The sequence below is a fragment of the Mchenga conophoros genome, linkage group LG10, assembly GCF_057382185.1.
Source record: "Mchenga conophoros isolate Kocher_MC1m ecotype Shallow Benthic linkage group LG10, M_conophoros_male_GT1.1, whole genome shotgun sequence".
Lineage (NCBI taxonomy): Eukaryota > Metazoa > Chordata > Actinopteri > Cichliformes > Cichlidae > Mchenga > Mchenga conophoros.
The window spans coordinates 15,032,850-15,052,882 of NC_140535.1; the positions used below are offsets into that span (position 1 = coordinate 15,032,850).

General features: G+C 41.6%; 2 protein-coding genes across 4 annotated transcripts; one reads left to right on the top strand and one right to left on the bottom strand.

Annotated features, from left to right (window-relative positions):
- Positions 1–27: 27 nt before the first annotated feature.
- Positions 28–5,148, bottom strand: LOC146565525 (SLAIN motif-containing protein-like). Of its 2 annotated transcripts, none has more exons than XM_085288692.1 (7): positions 4,570–5,148; positions 4,178–4,314; positions 3,957–4,076; positions 2,754–2,843; positions 2,425–2,667; positions 1,888–2,022; positions 28–1,764 (listed from the first exon to the last, which is right to left on the bottom strand). In XM_085288692.1, exons 1-7 carry the CDS (start codon positions 4,962–4,964, stop codon positions 1,496–1,498), a joined length of 1,389 nt encoding a protein of 462 aa, XP_085144818.1. In that variant the 5' UTR covers positions 4,965–5,148; the 3' UTR covers positions 28–1,495. The 2 variants fall into 2 exon arrangements, with proteins under 2 accessions (XP_085144818.1, XP_085144817.1); XM_085288691.1 differs by having other exon boundaries at positions 1,888–2,025.
- Positions 5,149–8,162: 3,014 nt separating this feature from the next.
- slc6a7 (solute carrier family 6 member 7) lies at positions 8,163–19,256 on the top strand. Of its 2 annotated transcripts, none has more exons than XM_085288694.1 (14): positions 8,163–8,450; positions 9,937–10,162; positions 10,642–10,773; positions 11,443–11,641; positions 14,433–14,571; positions 14,680–14,814; positions 14,925–15,028; positions 15,126–15,250; positions 15,345–15,457; positions 15,545–15,682; positions 15,777–15,876; positions 16,124–16,242; positions 17,406–17,579; positions 17,681–19,256. In XM_085288694.1, the coding sequence occupies exons 1-14, from the start codon at positions 8,382–8,384 to the stop codon at positions 17,849–17,851; spliced, it is 1,944 nt and encodes a 647-aa protein (XP_085144820.1). In that variant the 5' UTR covers positions 8,163–8,381; the 3' UTR covers positions 17,852–19,256. The 2 variants fall into 2 exon arrangements, with proteins under 2 accessions (XP_085144820.1, XP_085144821.1); XM_085288695.1 differs by having other exon boundaries at positions 10,045–10,162.
- The last annotated feature ends 777 nt before the right edge of the window (positions 19,257–20,033 follow it).

Consider the following 20,033-nt stretch of genomic DNA (forward strand, 5'->3'; position numbering starts at 1 on the left):
TGTTTTTTTCTAATACTAAATAAGCTGTAGCTCCTCTTTCTCAGTTTTGCTTATTGAATGAACATAATTCCAGTAAGAAGTGATTGAGAGGGATTCAGATCCATGCAGTTCAACTTCCCTTTTGATATGTTAATATTTAACTCGTGTTAATATTTGTCCAATCCACTAGTCATTTATCATCAAACATAAAGTAAAAGCGATGGAAAGTAATCATTGAGGTGGAATATGACAGGACTTTAATGACTGTGGTTACAGTTGGAAAATTGTTGTAGATATTTTGACACACCAACAAAAAACAATTATAAATAAAACAAGCGCAAGCTGATCAAATAATTACACTTCTGTATGCATTTCATTTTTCTCAACTATGTGGTGTTCTTATAGTGCCTGACGTTTAGTGACACACTGGAGCTGCTGTTAAGTGAATTCACGAACAAGGTCATAAACACAGTGAACAGCAGAGGGTACTCCAGCACACACTGAATGTCAGGTTTCATTATCTCAGCTACTATAACGCACTCATTTATTTACTATTACCATGATAAGCATCTGCACAGTGGCTTTTGTCTCCTATTTTAATTGAAAATGAGACATCATTAATAAAAAGAAAGGTCAATGTAAAGTCCACTGGGCCCGAGCTGACATATAGGAACATAAAATGGAGAAATACACCATCCCCTACAAACTCAAAGATAACTCCATGGCAAGTGCACAAGCTGGTGTTTGGGTAAGGATTCGGGTTACTCTGAAAAATCTAGGAGAAATATGTCAATTGGGTTAAAATAAATCATGCTCAGCGATACAAAAACATTAGCAAACAAAGGTGGCCTCTGAAGTAGTGAAGCTGCACCAACCCACATCTCTGTTTCCTGGAAACGCTTTGTTTGTGATGTCAGATTGTTTAACAACTCCAACTACTACGTAAAGGATACCCGTTTAGTGTTTCGTACTTGACGATGACAGACGGCACACTTCCTGTTGCAACAGCTCTGCAGAGAGCTGCTCATTCAGCTCATCGACCACACTGATGTCTATATTCATACTTGTAATCTATGCATGGTAGTTTGTGTACATGAGCTGTAGCATGCTTGCAAAGCCACTGATAATACAACCTACTGGCTCTACTGTCAGTATTTCTAAGATGTCTCATATGGGTGAATTTATAGGATATCAGTGCTCCTTACTTTTCTACATTCCTGTGACTTTAACACAAAACTTAAAAACCACATGATTTAGAGCACTGTGGTTGTGTCTGCCTGCCATTTACCAAGAATCTCTTACTGAGAAAGATGAACTAGATCTTTGCACATGTAACTGAAAAAGCATATGTTTGCCCGGAGCAGCATACCACAAAGGATTCTAATATAGGCCCAAATTCTTTCACAATCTAAATGTATTCATGAGATTGCAGAGGCTTATCAGCCACAGAAGTAAATAATTACATTGCATCACATAATTATTATTTTATCCCAGGTAAACCCACAGGGTAAATCTTTTATCTCTGAACAGGCAAATTTCTGCCCCAAGCTACAGTGGTTAGCCTCTCAGGTGAGGTAAAAACACGTCTGTGGACAGACAAGCATCCTTTAGCAGACTGAGGAATCCGGCAGGGGCTGTGCGAGTGAGACCTGTTCATCTTCTTCACGGCCGCTGTCCGGACTGATGAGCTTTTCATCGACTGCAACAAGCTGCCAGAGTTCAATGAAGCTGGGGAAAATGATGGCAACCAGCAACTTAAGCCCTCCCCCTTGGCAGATGACAGATCTGGGAAAGAATGAATGAATTAAAAAATAAGAAAATGGCTCACATGTAGTCATTAAGATGCAGAGTTTCATATTTTGCACATATTTTCTGGTTAAGAAATAAAAACAAATAACTGATCTAAACCTGATGGAAGGTAAGCAGTTTGGTCAGCAGGTTGGCAGTCGTCGATGTCTAAACTTCGGCTGTTCCTAACAGCCTGGAGGGAGCGGAGGCTGGTACGCAGGGGCGACCTCGTCCTGCCTGGTGATGCTGCTGCTGCTGCTGCAAAAAACACACTGAGCTCACACCGAGGTAGTATAACCTCTAGCATCTGCTGATGTTTTGGAGCTATTTTACAAAAAAAGTTTCTCAAATGAAATGTGGAAAATGCACGACATGTACCATAAGAGAAAATCAAAAATAGGAGTTCTGCCTTGTGTTTTACTCCTTCTTGTTATGTATTTTATATCTTGTTTGTACCTCACTGTCAACCTATATAAAGCTGTCTGATGAACAGAAAGCTCTCAGCTTCAAAAACTGTTGAGACCATGTCACAAAGAAATAAAAAGAAAGAAGATCCTATCAGTCGTCTACAGTGAGTAAATCTCACTGTAATCCTTTCATAGCACAAGAAAATCAATCACTTACACTGACAGTATAAACATGCCTGACTTTGTGTACCTTGGTTCTGGGCGCGTTTAAGCAGCTTGAATTGGGTGACTTGTTGATGAAGTCTGGATGGTCTGGGACTGTGGCAGCACTCCTTAACTGCTGATATGGAAGAAGTTTTGGATTTATTTCCTGGAGTTGAGTAAGCAGTGTTTTCACCAGTGGTGTTAAACGAGGGTGGAAGCATCAATGGAGCCTCAGGGTTTCTCCTCTGTGAAGCAGTGGAAGGCATGGAGATAAAGTCCTGCCTCAAACCTGAAAAATATGTACATGTTATTGACTCTCAATCAAACCTTTAAGTAGCATGCTATATCACTACAAATATTTTTTTCTATACTCACTGGCTTCCTGCAGTTGAGCCATGATGCGGACATCTTGTAGCCTGTAGCTCTTTGTTACGACATCGAGGGAGATGCTTGGCTCACTGTGACCTGTGATTAATAAATTCATAAATTGAAGACATGCACTTCAGTCTCTCAGAGGAATACCTTTTTTTTTGTTTCTACTTTTCTGTGTGCACAATATCCTCAGGAAATCAGGAAGTGTGGCTGTAATTACTGTACGTCATATATTGCATATACTGCTGAATTTTTGCAGCTTGTCAAATATACCCGAGTCACACTTGAGGAAGTTGTGCCTTGTCTTATCTCAATTATAACAACCACACCCCCAAAAGATACCCAAACAACCAAACTGCGATGAGGAATAGATAGAAAATGACCATAAAGTCTTACAGAGCAATATCAAAGCATAGACCCAATATGCAATACAAACAAACCACAAATTATATATGCATGCTGTCTATTTGCTTTATGTCTTTGTGTCTTAATCCTCTGACAGATTTTTAAGCTTCATCATTTTTTTTTCCACCAGCATATTCATCACTTTAAGTCAGTTAACTCTGAGCTGACATAAACACACATCTGCATGTGAATATCCAGAATCTGCAGCAGGGAAGGGGACAATATTTTGTCAACTGGAAGCTTCCCACTTTCTGTTTGTAGTTCATTCGTAGTCCGAGTGCTACTGACCAATCACAGTTGAGTAGGTAAGGCTACAGGCAAGTCAACAGTCCCCGTGGAGACCAAAAGAGGGATCACATTTCAACAAAATGCAATCTTTTGAACAATCTGCAACTAACTGCACATTTATCATCTGATGACAAGCATTTTGTTTATTAGCTTTATTTAAAAAAAAAAATCTATCTTCACTGATGACCAGGACAGAAGAAAAAAATCCACAGTTGTCCCAAGAAGGTAAGTCGGCAGACTAGCTGATGGGTTACTAGGTTGTGTTTGTGCTTTTTTGTGCATGACCTGACACTGACACAACACAAGGCTGCACATGAAACAGACAGTTAGTTAACGAACTAAAACAACTGACATAAATTAAAGCTAACTTTATCCAAAGCTTATAAAAAAACTACATCATGTGTAGCTGTGCTGGAGTGTAAAGGTCATCTGTGTGTGTAGAAAAGAATGTAAGATAATGACTCAGGTTTCATGGTTGAAGTTCAGAGTATAACTTTTTAAAAAAGATATTACCTGAACTGTCAGATGTATTTGCTGCTGCACTGGCAGAGGTTTTATTCACAGAGGAGCCCACAGGGACCCTGGCAGCATGATAGGAAACTGCAGGACGTTTGTGGAGCTCACGTCTTGATCCTGACAATACAAAAAGTGAATGCCATTAAAGGAATCCTCTTTTATATCAAGGATATTTGTAAGATAATGAGTGTGTGAGTGAGTCTGTAGCGCTTGCTTGCCTTGATCCAGCATTTTTATCAGTGCACGGCATGCAGCTTCCATCTCAGGGCTGGGATTATCAAGAACATGTCGACACCATTTAAAAGCAGATTCCTTTTTCTCCACAGACGAATGCTTCCTTGGAGACTCGTATAGCCTGTGAGGAATAAGACGTTACGACTATGTAAAGAAGAGATCTGTTCAGAAGAGCTTTTAATACTGAAGAGTGCTCAGACTGAACTGTCCTGAGAAGCAGCCACCTCAAAGTCTTTAACGTCTCTTTAGAAGTGCACAAATTCAGGTTCATGTCTCTGTCATAACTCAGACTAGAAACAAGCTAAATAAAATGAAATACTTCTACATCACAAGCTGCACTGTCAGAGAATATCACTGTACATCTGATGGCATTTACCAGCTCTCCTCATCCTGCTCTTCATCCGCTATGTCAAGGATTTCCACCAGGTCCAAAGCAGTCTCTTCTTCCTGCAACTCTTCACTGTCCCAAGAGTGTTTTTCACAGCTATAATTGTGCAACATCCTGCTGGTGGCACAGTAAGGCAAGGGTGGATTGCACCCAGATTTCAAACTGTCCAGTCTTATTCTAGCATCCATAGCAAAAGACCCACTGCTACAGCTTTTCACTCTTGCCGGTTCAATATCGGCCCAGATGTTGCAGTATGCATCTGATTTACCCTGCGGCCACATACAGCTGCTTTTCAAATCACTAAAGAGAAAGTGGTGGTTCACACTTGTAGGTGGTAAATAGTATTGGCTCCAATCGCTCATCGTATGGTCCTGGAGTTCCATTTTCTGTGTGAAATCTTCAAATCTGCGTCTTTGAGCTCTCGTCCACTCTTACTCCTCCTTAATGAGGGTAGCTTCCAAACCGGGCTCTCACAACACCAGGCTAAAGGTTGGTTTAAACACAACTCTTTTTAAAAATTGTTCTACACATACAGCAACTGTAGCTTGACTTTACCTTCTGCTGACCCAGATTTATTGAGTGGAGCTGTTAAGTATAGACACGCAACAGATTGGATGGATTTAGGAAAGCATCACGAGCTTATGTGGATTAGAATCCACGAGTTGGCATTCAGGATCACACCATCAAGACTTACATGTGCGGGCAAAAAGATGCTGCAACTATTTCTGTGATTTCTCAGATGAGCGCAACACTACTTCACAGGAAAGATGTCCTCTCTGTGTGGTCATTACAGCTGTATATACTGTGCTGTTGCTACTGCTGAATGTTTGCAGTTAACAGCTGATCAAATGTACCTGAGGCACGGTAGAGAAAGTTGTGTTGAAAAGGGTGGTCAGATGCTCTCTTTTGTGCAGACAGATTAATAAGAAGGTTTGGGGTTTCCCTTACAACCATGTGAAGATCAATAACTCTCACTTACACTTGTGCATTTTTATGCAGTATGTTTGCAGAAGGCTAAGCCTTTTAGGAACATAAACCAACATCTAACTTTTTTTTTAAAAAGAAGCAATAATGCAAATTTAGTAGCTCCACAACATCTGCCCTATAATAAATTTAACTAATGATCCTAGTATTTAAATAAAAAAAGACAAGAAAACAAAAGAATTATAAACCTGATTAAAGTGGAAAATCATATTGAGTCCATTCCAAATTATTTTTTTAGAGTATCTTCAGTATACAGTCAATCACATACAGAAAGGTTCAAATTCTCTTATCATTGTTCGGTGTGATTAGGTGTGACATAAGTAGGCTATGTGAACAGTACAGGTGGGGCACATAAGCTCGTTTGTTGAGAAATAGTTCCAGCATGTTACGCCCCTGTGATTACAACTTGTTGATTCAACTTTTACAGTTTTACACTCAACTTTGGGGAGCAAGCCAGTAAAGAAGTTTCCTCCTGCCAAACTATGACGTCGCTGATAGCTGGCAAGAACTGGCAGGTTTACTTCGGCAAATCTGCTACATTTAACACTGATTTTTTTGTGCTATGGTTGGGTTAAGGGCAAGATCCAACCAAAATCCACCCAAGATTCAACCAAAGGCAAGATGTGAGATTAAGCAGGGTCAAGGCTAACTGGATTAAGTTGGCCTTCACCCTACTTTAAATTGCAGTTTATCACTTGTATCTAGAGAAATAGTCCAGATGTCATTATTTATCTTGATGGGCGACCGTGGTTCAGGGGGTTGGGAAGCTCATCTTGTAACCGGTTGCCGGTTCGATCCCCAGCTCTATCTGTCCTGGTTGTTGTGTCCTTGGGCAGGACACTTCACCCTACCGCCTACTGGTGTTGGCCAGAGGGGCCGATGGTGCGATATGGTAGCCTTGCTTCTGTCAGTCTGCCCCAGGGCAGGCTACAACAGTGGTTTGCCTCCACCAGTGTGTAAATGTGAGAGTGAATCAATAGTGGAATTGTAAAGGGCTTTGAGTGTCTAGAAAAGCGCTATACGTGCAATCCATTATTGATGATAATTTTAATTAAATACAGTGGATTTTGTATTAATACAACTTTATTTTAATTTTTTTAACTTTTATTTAGGTAGCTAAATAATTTAGGTGTATATCTGTACAACAAAGTAAAATGGGTGTGAGTGGAAAAGAACCAAAGAATTTTAAACGTACTACCAGGCCTGAGTTGCTTTCTTATATTCTTCACTCAGAATTAAGTCAGTATTTTGGTGCCTTTTAAGTTACACGTTGATGATGTACTTTGAAGGTGTGAAACAAATGCAAATGAAGAACATAACATGACGAAATTAACATTATAAGTTGTTGTGTCTGCAAAGTTTCATTCAGTTTGGCACATCTTTTAAGGAGGACATAGGGCATACACACACCATACATGTAGTAACATTGTCTTTTTTTTACTAATTTCAGTGAACCACCCTATTGAATAGCCCCAAAAGCGACGTACAGCTGTGTTTTTGAGGGTGAACTGAGAAGCACAGTAATTATCAGGTTAAATCTATTGTCCTTATAGTTTCTAAAATTCAATTCAATCAATTTTACAAAGCATTTTTGTTGATAAGTGTCCCAGTCCAGTCTATTCTCCTAAATTACCCATTTGGGTACAGTTATTTATTCTCGACAATATCACAACCCATGTGTGGCACATAGGTGAAGATTACTTATGGAGTTTAGCATTAATTACATGTTAAATCAGACCAGTTGAGCAAGACTAAACCATAGTCACATAGACCCCCACACCACACAATAAGTATCATATCAACCTCTTGAAACCAACTCCTGCTGTTGGTCTGGTTCTTTGGGTTCATTAGCCTGCACTGGTAATAAAAACAGCCCTACTCCTGATGGCAGCTCAATATCACAGACATGTCAACTCTGAAAATCTATTAGATTAAAAACACAACACACATATGGTTTCTAATCAGTAATTTAAATAAGGGTTAGGGGTATAAATATGTGCCCTGCTTGTTGGATTAACTGAGCAAAAGAACCTGGTAGCTCGTAAAAAAAACCCCAAAACCCTGTATATTGCAGAAACTTACATACAGATAAATAAAAACTTAGCAGATATAACGTAACCTTGTGTTAGCATCTCTCACTTAACTGTGTGGCAGGAGGCTTTCATGTGCTGCTACTCTTAGCAAGAAAGAGACATTTATGAAAATTGGACAAAATAAACTTTTTTTTTGTGCCACACTAAAGAAAAATAAATGTTTTAACTGATGTATTTAAGGACCAGAATCATGTTTGTGTGCAGCTAATACTATGTAAGCGAGCCTTATGTTGATTCATTGATTTCAAAGTAGGTTTTTTTTTAAGTACACATCTTTAACTTGGTCTCTGTTGGTGGGCTGCAGGTGCACACAGAGGTGAGGTCAGCCTTTGATGGTATCTGTCAGACAGGCTCAGGGCGTACACTGCAGAAAACTCAAATTAATGTAAAGGACATGTAAAACAAAGCACCGAAACACTAGCATAGCTATCGATACTCCTCCAGTTGCCGCCCAAAGGTACAGGAAAAGGAGTAGGAGGTGTCTTCCTCCTGGATAAAGCTGCACCTGCGCCCTGCCTCCTGTCTCCTCGTCACCTCACCGCCCACCGGTTTGTTTCCTGCTCGTCACTCAGTTGTTGTGTCTGAGCTACAGCGCTTATTTTTCAACTTCAGCCACCACATCATGGAGTCCTAAAAAAACGCTTTCCCCTGTGAAATGCGGAGTGACGAGTGACAAACCGGACAGCGAAGGGCCACCTCTGTCGGGAGGGAGAGTGGGGGAAAATGCAGGACACAACCGGCAAAGCAGCCTCCGGGAACCCGGCTGGAGACAGCGGCGCAACCGCAGAGCAGGTAGGAGCAATGCAACTTTGTTATTCTGGCTTTCACCGCATCATACAGGACTCTGTGCAGGTGTAAGACACACGCCAGCGTCCTGATGTAACTCCAGAAGCCCATTACGACTTTACGAGCAGTTCAATGTCACCAACGGGCGCTTTCAGTTGTCTGAAAGATACCGTGTTCAGATGAGGCGGTCCAACCTGTCCGCCTGCATTGCTCTCAGGCTTTTCCTCTTCGTCTGCAGCAGATAAAGCCCTTGCCTCGGTTCAGTTGTTCAGCAGTTGTGTTTACCTTAACTTTTCCCCGCTGTGTACATCCCACATGCACAATGAGTACTCAGCTAGAAAGACTGGTTCAATAGTGGAGCAAATGTGTAGAAACGGGAAATAAAACGATTCGTTTCCCTCTGAGGTGTGGCTGTGGTATATTAAGTGACTGTGTGGGTTTTTGGGGGTTATAATTGAAAATGATTGCTGCTACTTGTTATTCTAAGCCCCCACTCTTTAAATCTCAATGGGACAACTTATAAAATATATCTGGATTTTAATCGTCGAAGAATAGTAATCACCACAAGAAACAAGAGTAACTGTAACCTTAAAGAAGTTTTGTTTTGTTGTTTGACCAACAGATTTTACCATGTGCATCAGATTGTCCACATCATATCTGTTTGATGAAGTGTGTAAAAGCCAGTCATACAAAATATCTCAGACATGCTACATTATGGGCTCAAAAGTTGTAATGTTGTTTAATTCAAACGAAAAAATACAAATACAAAATAAAAAAAAATACAAAAAACTGCTTGATGGTGTCAATAAATGTTTTTAAGTACAAAAAGGAGTAGATGGAAGTTTAACACTTATCAAGACCTACTTCCCTTATGTAAAAAGAACAATTTTTTTTTTTTATAATACTAGCTAAACTTTAATCCTCAGTAGCTATAGAAACGTGCACATAATGATGTTAAATGACAATGGTAATATCCAGATAACAGCGTGAGAACTCAACTGAGCAACTTCTTTTACAGAAGCAAGTCATCCTCATGTTCATGCAGTTTGTTTGTTTGTTTTTACGTAATAATACATTGGCGTTCAATGTGTTTAAAAATGGGGGGGAACGTGAACTATATAACAATGCTTAAAGCAGAAGCCCTGTTGTTATCTTCATCAGACTTCCTCCCTGTGTGTGCAGACATCAAAACCAGTTCCTCCTTTGTTTAGAGGTAGATGGTGCGCAGGAAGGAAGAGGAACAGGAAGCAATAGATCAGTGGACGGTTTTAAGGAGATAGAAAAGTTAAACCACACGCTAAGTGTGTGTACCTGTTCTTGGTTTTTGTACTCGACTGTGTAATCCACAAACTGCAAACAAACCTTGTCAGACAAAAGCAAACAGAACAGTCAGTCACAGTCAGTTCCTCATATGTATTTACATCAGAGTTACCATGTATTTCCCGTCTCATTTCAACATCCTAACAATGTAATTTGTTGTTGTTGTTTTTAGAATAAAGTACATATGAATGGAAATACAGTCACACAAAATGGTTTCAACCCGCCAAGTATACCTACACCACAGCCACAGTCTGAATGCCAACTACCTACTCCAACACAGATTGTCCAGAGGGAGCAGTGGGGTGGAAAGTATGAGTTCCTGCTCTCCTGCATTGGATACTGCGTGGGACTGGGAAACGTGTGGAGGTTCCCCTACCTTTGTTACCGCAATGGGGGAGGTGAGTGGTCCATAGTCAAATGCTTGTCGTGTGTGTGTGTGTGTGTGTGTCATTGTTTGTAACACTCATTTGTGCATGAGGCACTCTTTGCCCTGCCCTTGGGTGTGTGCTTCTCATCATGCTGATTTATTTGGCACACTTTTTCCAGAGCACACCATGACACCCTCTGGAAAGACTGAGGAGAGTGGGAACTACAACACAAAGCATTCACTAATCCTCTAAGTAGGGACAATGTTTTTCCTCGATTACACGCCAGAAATGGGGTTTACTTTTTGATCCCAGCCTTAAGTAATACACATCTCCTTTTGAAAAGCGTACATGTTGCAGCTTCTTTGACAGTAAAGTCAGATAGATTATGTCTATATTGCATTTTTATAAGTTAGCCTGCTGCTACAGGCTGCCTGCATCCACAAACCAAGTCGTTTTTATTGAGTCGTCTCCCTCCCTTCATTAAAGAGGCCTGTTTCTAATCTTCACAGGTGTCTTTCTCATCCCCTATTTCATCATGCTTATTGTTACGGGTGTTCCGCTCTTCCTCATGGAGCTGAGTTTAGGCCAGTATGGAGCAGCCGGCCCGATCACTGTGTGGAAATGCTGCCCTCTGCTCAAAGGTAATGACCTCCTATTGCAGGATTTTTTTGTAAGTAATTACAGAAAGCAGAAGCAAATCGGTGGAAAGACTTTGGAAACTTTAGCATGGTGTCTGCATGGTGATTTCATACTGGGGGTACTTTATTCCAGTTAGTTAGAACAAAATATTTGACCACAGTTATGCAGCATTTCTGTTTGAATTTGAAGGATTTGTGTGGGCAGAATCTCCGATTGACGTCAAAATGCCAGCGTCACCAGTCAGACCAGACATTATAGTTCATGCAAATAGTTGCTGAGTGACTCAAAACAAATTGCTGCCTCACTTCTTATGGCTTACCTTAAAATGCCTGGCTTCTCAGAAACTAATTTTAACCCTGTAAGAAATGTCTTACCTGTGCTAGGGAGTGGTCATGCCAGCAGGCTTATTTAAGAGAAAGGTGAGACGGAGTTCCTCATAAAAGGAAAAAGGAAGTGAACGTTTTTATGTTAGCAAGAATAACACTGGCTGTCAGCAATGGTGCGATCAAGGGTGATAAACTCTGCAGTGATTGTTTAATGTCACTATTATTTCTTTTTGCCAGTTTAAGCACCATTTTCTGAAACTAATGTATTACATACAGTTTGCCTTATACAGTAGAACATTTGCTTTTGTCTGAGGTACTCATGTCCCTCTCTGTGTTTTTACACAGGGATTGGGATTGGGATGCTGTGTGTGTCCACACTGGTGTGTCTCTACTATAACGTTATTATAGCGTGGACATTTTACTACCTGGGCAGCTCATTCCAGAGCCCTCTGCCCTGGTCCTGTGAGGCCAATGCAGCTATCTGTAACAACACTGCCAATAACTCCACTGGTAAAGTCCTCACCCCGACAGAAATCTTCTGGAAGTAAGTGCTTTATTTGGATGGTCATTTTACATAAATGAATAAATCAGTGTTGTTTTTAAGGTTGTACATTATATGAAATGTTTTACTAAAAGAAAAAAGTAATGCCATCCAGCCCCTCTCCAGGAGACTGGTTCCAGAGCCCAAGCCATGTGTAGAGGTGAGCCCGACTATATCTAGCCGGTACCTCTCAACCTCACGCACTAACTCAGGCTCCTTCCCCACCAGAGAGGTGACATTCCATGTCCCTATTGCAAGTCTTGGCAGCCGGGGGTCAGTCCGCCAGGGCCTCCGCTCCTGGCCGCCACCCGGCACACAATGCACCCGACCCCTATGGCGCCTCCTGCGGGTGGTGGGCCTGCGGGAGGATGGGCCCATGTCTACTCTTCGGGCTGTGCCCGGCCGGGCCCCATGGACTAAGGCCCGGCCACCAGACGCTCGCCCTCGGGCACCCTCCCCGGGCCTGGCTCCAGGGCGGGGCCCCGGTAACCCTATCCCGGGCAGGGTAAACTGTTCCCTCGGTGTCCTTTTCATAAGGGTCTTATGAATCGCTCTTTGTCTGGTCCCTCACCCAGGGCCAATTTGCCATGGGAGACCCTACCAGGGGGCAAAAGCCCCCAGACAACATAGCCCGTGGGATCCCTGTGACACACAAACCCCTCCACCACGATAAGGTAGCGATTCAAGGAGGGGGCATGCCCACTCCGGGTCGGGGATGAGTTCCTGCCCCAAGTGGAGGAGTTCAAGTATCTCGGGGTCTTGTTCGCGAGTGATGGGAGAAGGGAGCCGGAGATCGACAGACGGATTGGGGCTGCAGCTGCAGTAATGCGGACGCTGCACCGGTCCGTCGTGGTGAAGAGGGAGCTGAGTGTAAAAGCGAAGCTCTCAATTTACCGGTCGATCTACGTCCCTACCCTCACCTATGGCCACGAGCTGTGGGTAGTGACCGAAAGAACGAGATCGCGGATACAAGCGGCAGAAATGAGCTTCCTCCGAAGGGTGGCTGGCCTCTCCCTTAGAGATAGGGTGAGAAGTTCGGCCATCCGGGAGGGGCTCAGAGTAGAGCAGCTGCTGCTCCACATCGAAAGGAGCCAGCTGAGGTGGTTCGGGCATCTGACAAGGATGCCCCCTGGGCGCCTCCTGGGTGAGGTGTTCCAGGCATGTCCCACCGGGAGGAGGCCCCGGGGCAGACCCAGGACACGCTGGAGAGATTATATCTCTCGGCTGGCCTGGGAATGCCTTGGTATTCCCCCGGATAAGCTGGAGGAGGTGGCTGGGGAGAGGGAGGTCTGGGCCTCTTTGCTTAGGCTGCTGCCCCCGCGACCCGGCCCCGGACAAAGCGGATGAAGATGGATGGATGGATGGAAAAAAGTAATGCATAGCAAGGGTTTAATTTGCAAAGTATTTTTTTAAACTTATATACTATGGCTGCATCAAAATGACAGCAATGCAAAGGCACTGGTATGTCTCTAAGCCACACCCAAGTGACACATTTGATGGTTTTAGCCAACTGTGTCTTAACAATTGGGTGAGAAAAAACATACAAGAGGCTTTGAACAAATCTGAAATGGCAGCAGGAGCTTTAACTAATCAAATTGCATCAAAACAAAGTGACAAGAATTGTTCTCATTCAAGTCTACTCATTTTAAATTTCTCATACAATTATTTAGGTAATTATAAACCTTGCTGAAGTACTTGCTCAAAATGACTCGACACTTGATCCCTGTCAACTGTTTTTTAGTACTTCACAGCAACACAGTGTTATTACAGAATACATAAGAGTTTCAGTACAGAGCAGTTGTCTGTACAGATAACCACAGCAGTCCGTGGGACACGGTAAATGAATCCCAGAGGCTTTGCACATCATTATTACAAAAAGCACTGTGCTCATGATTTATCCTTTTAGTCAAAATGCATAATATCACAAGAGCTTTCTTTCATTTTAAGGTGTATAGCCTTATGGGTGGTAATGCAGTCAGTATTTTATTACACTTTACTGCATGCAGGGGGGCCAGAGCTTTTCTGAGCTGTCAAAGAGTGAGGAGATGAGGTGCAGCCTGGACAGGTTGCTAGTCTGTCACAGGGCCAACACAGACGGACAGACAATCATTCATACTCTCCTGTGGGCAATTCAATCCCCAATTAACCTACCCCCACTAACTGCATGTCTATAGACTATGGCAGAAAGCTGGAGTACCTTGAGAGAGCCCACGCCAACATGGAGAGACCATTCAAACTCCACACAGAAAGGCCCTAGCCATCGTACTATGCCTTTAGTCAAATTCAATTTGGTTCAATTTTATTTAAGTGAATTCAAAAAATAAAAGAAATCTGAATATTACAGGCATTGTAGTAGACAAAGAGTGCCACAGAAACTGAATTTCACTTCTCTTACTCCCTTGTAGGACATATGGAATGTTTTAGCGTCCAGGACGATGTCATCATAGAAATCCAGACCAACAGCTGTGCCTTGTTTATATAGTTAATGTCTAATAGGTGCTTGTTTGCATAGTTGCCTCACAGCAAAAATGTTTAAATCCAGCATGGAGCTTTTCTGTGTAGAGTCGACATGTTCTTCTCAACTTCCTCCTACAGTTAGGCTAATTAGTGATTCTAAATTACCCATAAGTGCAAACGCCTGTCTCTCTCTGTTAGCCCTGTGACAGCCCTGTGTATCCTGCCTCTTTCTGATAGCTGGGATAGGCTCCACCCCCCACACAACTCTGAATTGGATAAGTGGGAGAAAACAGATGCGTAATATGTGTGGTCATATTTGTGCTATTTCATCTTGTAGTGAGCAAGTCCTGGGTGTAGTAGACAGTAAGGGCCTTCACGATCCAGGCCCTGTGCGGTGGCCCCTGGCCCTGTGTCTACTCGCAGCGTGGATCATCATCTTCCTGTGCATGCTCAAGGGCATCCGCAGTTCTGGCAAGGTGACGCAACACAATGTTCTTATTGTCAGCACAGATACAAACTCTTGCGTGGCCTCTGCTCGAATATCTTGCTGGCCTCATGTGTGTCCTTGCTGTCTTTGCTTTCAGGTGGTTTATGTGACGGCTACCTTCCCGTACTTTGTGCTCATTGTTTTGATCATCAGAGGGGCCACACTGGAGGGCTCTCTCCAGGGCGTCGCCTTCTACCTCACACCAGACTGGAGCCGCTTGGCTAACGCACAGGTAGATTTGATGGGACAGTGGTACTTGGTGAACACAGTGTATTGATGCTGCTTTAAAATAAGTGTGTGTGTGTGTGTGTGTGTGTGTGTGTGTGTGTGTGTGTGTTGCAGGTTTGGAATGACGCAGCCTCACAGATCTTCTACTCATTAGGTATTGGTGTCGGGGGGCTGCTCTCTATGGCCTCATACAATAAGTTTGACAACAATGTCATCCGGTGAGTTTGGGCTCTGTTCTTTTGTTTTGTCATTTGTTTACTTGTTTTTCATGGCTCTGGTAATCATGGTTTGATTTTTGTGTTTGTTTGTTTTCAGGGACACTATAGTTATCACCACAGGAAACTGTTGCACCAGCTTCTTTGCTGGATTTGCTATATTCTCAGTCCTGGGTCACATGGCATACAGGAAGGGCGTTCCTGTGGGAGAAGTGGCAGATACTGGTAGTTTACCTATTTGGCTTCTATAACACAGACAGCAACAATTAATTATTTATATCAGGCTTTTTGAAATGCAATTTTTTCTGTTTACCTTCAGGTCCTGGGTTAGCCTTTGTTGCTTACCCAGAAGCCCTTGCACTGCTGCCAGGCTCGGTGTTCTGGTCAATAATGTTCTTCCTCATGCTCTTTATGCTGGGAGTTGATACCCTGGTAAGGCTGCACTCTATACAAAGATAGCAGCATAAATATAGGTCTAACATACGGATTAATGTTTTACACCTTCTTAATGCTTCACAGTTTGGAAACATGGAGGGCATCACTACGGCCGTATTGGATGAGTTTCCTCACCTCCGTGGAAACCCACTGCAAAAGTCCTTATTCTTGGGTGCTTTGTGTTTTTTCTTTTACCTGATGGGCCTCCTGTTAGTCACTAATGTGAGTATGTTTGTTTTCAACGAGGAGTCTGACGTGTCTGCATGCTTCATATGATCAGAAAGAGTCATATTTCCCATGCTGTCTGTCTATACAGGGAGGAATTTACTGGTTCACTCTCATTGACTCCTTCAGCACTAGTTTCGGCCTCATCATCATCACCCTCTTCATGTGCATTGGCATCTCCTTCTTCTATGGTATCTCATCTCACAGCCCTCATATTCACAATAAACTCCTTTAACCATGTCACTCCTTTTTTGATCATTTCAGTGACTGACTTGCTGTATGGCAAGTTTGTTTGTTTTCCTGCATTTTATTTTTTGAATAGAACATTGATCATATTTTTTTACATTCTGTTTTCTTGGTTGAATGATGAGTATTTTTTTTAATGATCTTCCTTGTATTTGAATGTTTGTTTGTTTTTTCTAATTTGTTTTTTATTAGGCGTCAACCAGTTTTGTCAAGACATTTTGGATATGATTCGCCACTGCCCTCCCTGGTGTGGCAAAGTGCTGATTTACTTCAAAGCATGCTGGGTTTTCTGCACTCCGTTTCTTCTACTGGTGAGTTTACACTTGAACTGATATCGATATTGGTTGTTAGTAGATAACAACAGCACTGGTGACGGCTAACAAATGTTTGTGAAAATATCTCTCTAATAAATCGAAGAATCTTTGCATGCAGGTCTCAGTGTGCCTGGCTGTTTCTTGCTTTTCTTTGCATCCCTTCACCCAAAAGTTCAGACTTAGCAGGACTATTGTGAGATGTCTGATCAAATGCAGTGTTGAGGTTGTTGTTTTCTGCTAGCTTTCACAGCTCTAGCACAACTTTCTGTCTCCCGTTCACCACAGGATCCATATGTTTGATTTGGCACAGATTTTATGGCACATGCCCTTCCTCACCCCACCTTTCCATTTACCCAGTCTAGGGACCAACACTTGGAGTACACTAGCTTTTGAGCCCATGAGGTGTGGTTTGTGACTCCTCTTGGTCTTTAAGTGGGAATCTCTGTGCATAAGGTGAATGTGTCCGTCATGAGGCATTTAGAGAAAGTCTGTAAATTGTAGCCACAGTAAATAACCCTTGTTGTGCACAACCTAATAGACAACGTACAAGTTTTGATATTCTTTTTAATTACATTTTTTTAATTTTTTTTTTTAAGGTGGCTGACTTCAAGTCCAGAAGCTATAAAGCTGCTTTATCTTAAATGTTTTACATTCTGTGACCTAAATTATCTTATTCTGTTTCCATTATTGTTTATCTGGCACAGCTATTATGGGATGAATAAGTAAAAAAAAAACCACTTCTGGTAGCTGTGGTGATACTGCTAACTATAGCACACATTATATGCTTGTTGATTTGTATCATTTTAAAACCAAATGCTGCTGCTTCTAAAGCATGAACTTGGCATCCAGCGGGTAAATCTATTAGCATCTGCATTCAAGTGTACCAGTGAACCTTTAGTAAAAGCGCGAAAGAGAGTTCATAGTGTCCTATTAAATGACTGAAGGGTTTGACTCAGAAACTAACAAAGGAACTAAAATGACGTCACTCATTTGAAAGCGTCAGCTGCCCACTGTGCTGACATCTTTGGGGCAGGTAAATAATTGAAGAGGAGAAACTGGAATTCGATCTGCAGTTTTTCTGTGCCGGCCCTCCTCTCTGCTTCTTTTTGTGTTGAGATGAAATGATCCTCTGCTCACTCTGTACTTTTCCCGTTGCATAGTTCATCCTGACATACATCTTCATTGAGATGTACAGAACGTCACTCCGCTACGGCGACTATGTGTATCCACTGTGGGGTAAAGCCTTAGGTGTGTGCATGGGGGCCACCTGCTGTTTACAGATCCTCATCTGGGCTATCGTCGCCATCACCAAAGAAACTGGAACACTGAAAGAAGTCAGTATCACCACTCATTAACGTACACTACTGTCACAGTAGCAGTCTTAAGTGGGTTTGTGATTATCTCTGGCTTTCTCTCTCTCTCTTTGTTTTGACAGCGTTTCCAGAAATCAATCCGACCACTAAATTCCTGGAGGCAAAATACCCTGAACAGCACCGTGACAGCAGAGGAGCACGTAGAGCCTGAGCAAGTGGATGCCCCGTACACAGTCACGCTCACCGACATGGACATTACTGCGATGACGTGGGACATGGGAAGCCAGGCATAAGTGAACAGAGCATTTGTGATTACACCATGATGAGCAGACTTTGCTCTAAACAGATGGAGGAATTTACTATTTTGTTACTGGCTGAGGTTCAGCTCTGGAGGCTATGCTCGCTCACACTGTGTCCTGTGTCAGGGCAGTATCGAATGCCTGCTATATTTATACTATTATGTACATAAATATAGATTTTTGAAATTCTTTTTCACTGCTTAGAATGTAAGGTTACGAGGTTTTAGAGGAAGCTTGGATTATCATATATATGCAGGATTTCATGAGAATGCGTCAATGAAGATGATGTTGCAATGTATATGCTGAACTTATTTATTATTATTATAGTAGCACAGTGCAATGAACTTCTACTGACAGTTGCCAGCAGCTGCTGTCCAAGGAGGAAAATAACTTTGTGACTGTTACCCTTCATGCCACTGATGGAACCAGAGAAGTGACCACGAATCATCATGCTTTCAGACTAAATGGCGTTGAAACATAGCTGCACTGAAGCAAGAATATTTTAAATTCCATTTTAAAATGAATGATTGCGAAAATGATTGGTAGAATAAATACATTATTTATACAATATGTTGCCAAATGAACTATTTCTCATGGTATTGTCTGTATTTCAATGCAAGAAGACTCCTGACTCTGACCATTTGCATTTCAAATAACCAGGTTCCCGCAGTTACGCAGAAGATGTAGTGTTTGCGTCATGTCTAGTGAAAACTTGTCTTTGCACATCGAAGTACAACCGAGTAACAACTAAATACTAAAATAGTACTGTAGATAGATTTCACATATATCAAAGTTGGTTATCTTTTGGGAAAAATCAAATGGCATTGTTAAAGTTGATGCTTGTTTTTTTTTTTCTCTTAATTTCGCTGAATTTTACAGTCGTTTACTCTCACTTTTATTTTTAGTTGTGTTTTTTGTTTGTTTTTTAAGTGGAAAGCTAATTAAGTCATTTGAGTTAAATGTACTCTGGACATGCTTATTGTTGGAGTTTTAAATTTGCCCCCATTTGCAACAACCTTCTGTGTTGTAAAGTTGATGACAGTAACATCAGAACATACAGGGTAGAAATTACATGTAGACCCTTTAGTGTTCATCTGTTTAAGAGGGCTCACAGAACCGGTCTTCTCAGATTAAGCATTTAAAGCCTGAACCATGAAATAATTGCCAAGAAATTACTTTTTTTTTTTTTTTTTGGAAAATGTGCAATTGCTTATTTAACTTTCTGAAGTTGAAAACAAAAACAAGTATAAATTTGCAGGTTTTAGTTTTAATTTGTATCAAGCTTTTTTGCAAGCTATTGCTTAAAAATGTATTGTGCAATTTGCCTAGTACGTAAATTATGCGTTTTTAATCCCTTTCTGAATTTCAGAATTACAAAATAAATATCATCACAAGAGGGTTTTTATTATTATTTATTCTTTTCTTGCAGAATCTCTTCATAAACCTTTACATAAACATTTAAGAACATTTTTCGTAGGTTCCTTTTGCTTATAGTATATTTTTTATAGTGTCCAATTAAAAACTATTTGAAGCTATGGGATGAGTATATATAGCCCATAACAGTTTAACTTAACTTAATGAGAAGAATTAGTGTGATCACAGAGGCCAGTCATGTGGTAGTCTGCCTCTTAACAACACACATTCATTGGCCACTTTGTTAGGTACAGCTGTTCAACTACTTATTAGTTACCGGTATATGGCAGCCACTTGATGTGTTCAGGCATGTAATCATGGTCAAGATGACCTGATAATTTTAAACCACACATCAGAATGGGAAGTAAAGATGATTTAAGAGAACTGAGTGTGGTTGTTGTTGCCAGGCAGACTGGTCTCTGTACTTCAGAAACAGCTGATCTACTGCGATTTTTAGACCCAAACATCTCTAGGGTTTACAGAGAACGAAAGCATGGATCCATCCTGTCTTGTTTTAATGGTTCAGCATGCAGTGGTGATCTAATGGTGTGAGGGAAATTTTCTTGGCACACTTTGAGCCCCTTAGTACCAATTAAGCAGCATTCAAATTGTACCACAGTGTATTGCTGCTGACCATGACCAACCCTTTATGACTACCTTAGGATAGGTTCTTCCAACAGGATGATGTGCCATATCACAAAACTCAGATAATTTCAAATTAGTTTCTTGAACATGACTGCAAGTTCAGTGTAGTCAAATGGCC

Excerpts from the sequence above, each read along its gene's own strand:
- slc6a7 (XM_085288694.1), top strand. The coding sequence starts at position 8,382 with ATGCAGGACACAACCGGCAAAGCAGCCTCCGGGAACCCGGCTGGAGAC. Across the intron at positions 8,451-9,936 it reads GCGGCGCAACCGCAGAGCAG|AATAAAGTACATATGAATGG; the intron begins GTAGGAGCAATG and ends TGTTGTTTTTAG. Across the intron at positions 15,251-15,344 it reads GGGAGAAGTGGCAGATACTG|GTCCTGGGTTAGCCTTTGTT; the intron begins GTAGTTTACCTA and ends GTTTACCTTCAG.
- LOC146565525 (XM_085288691.1), bottom strand. The coding sequence starts at position 4,964 with ATGGAACTCCAGGACCATACGATGAGCGATTGGAGCCAATACTATTTA. Across the intron at positions 4,077-4,177 it reads GATAAAAATGCTGGATCAAG|GATCAAGACGTGAGCTCCAC; the intron begins GCAAGCAAGCGC and ends TTGTATTGTCAG. Across the intron at positions 2,844-3,956 it reads AAATACATCTGACAGTTCAG|GTCACAGTGAGCCAAGCATC; the intron begins GTAATATCTTTT and ends TATTAATCACAG.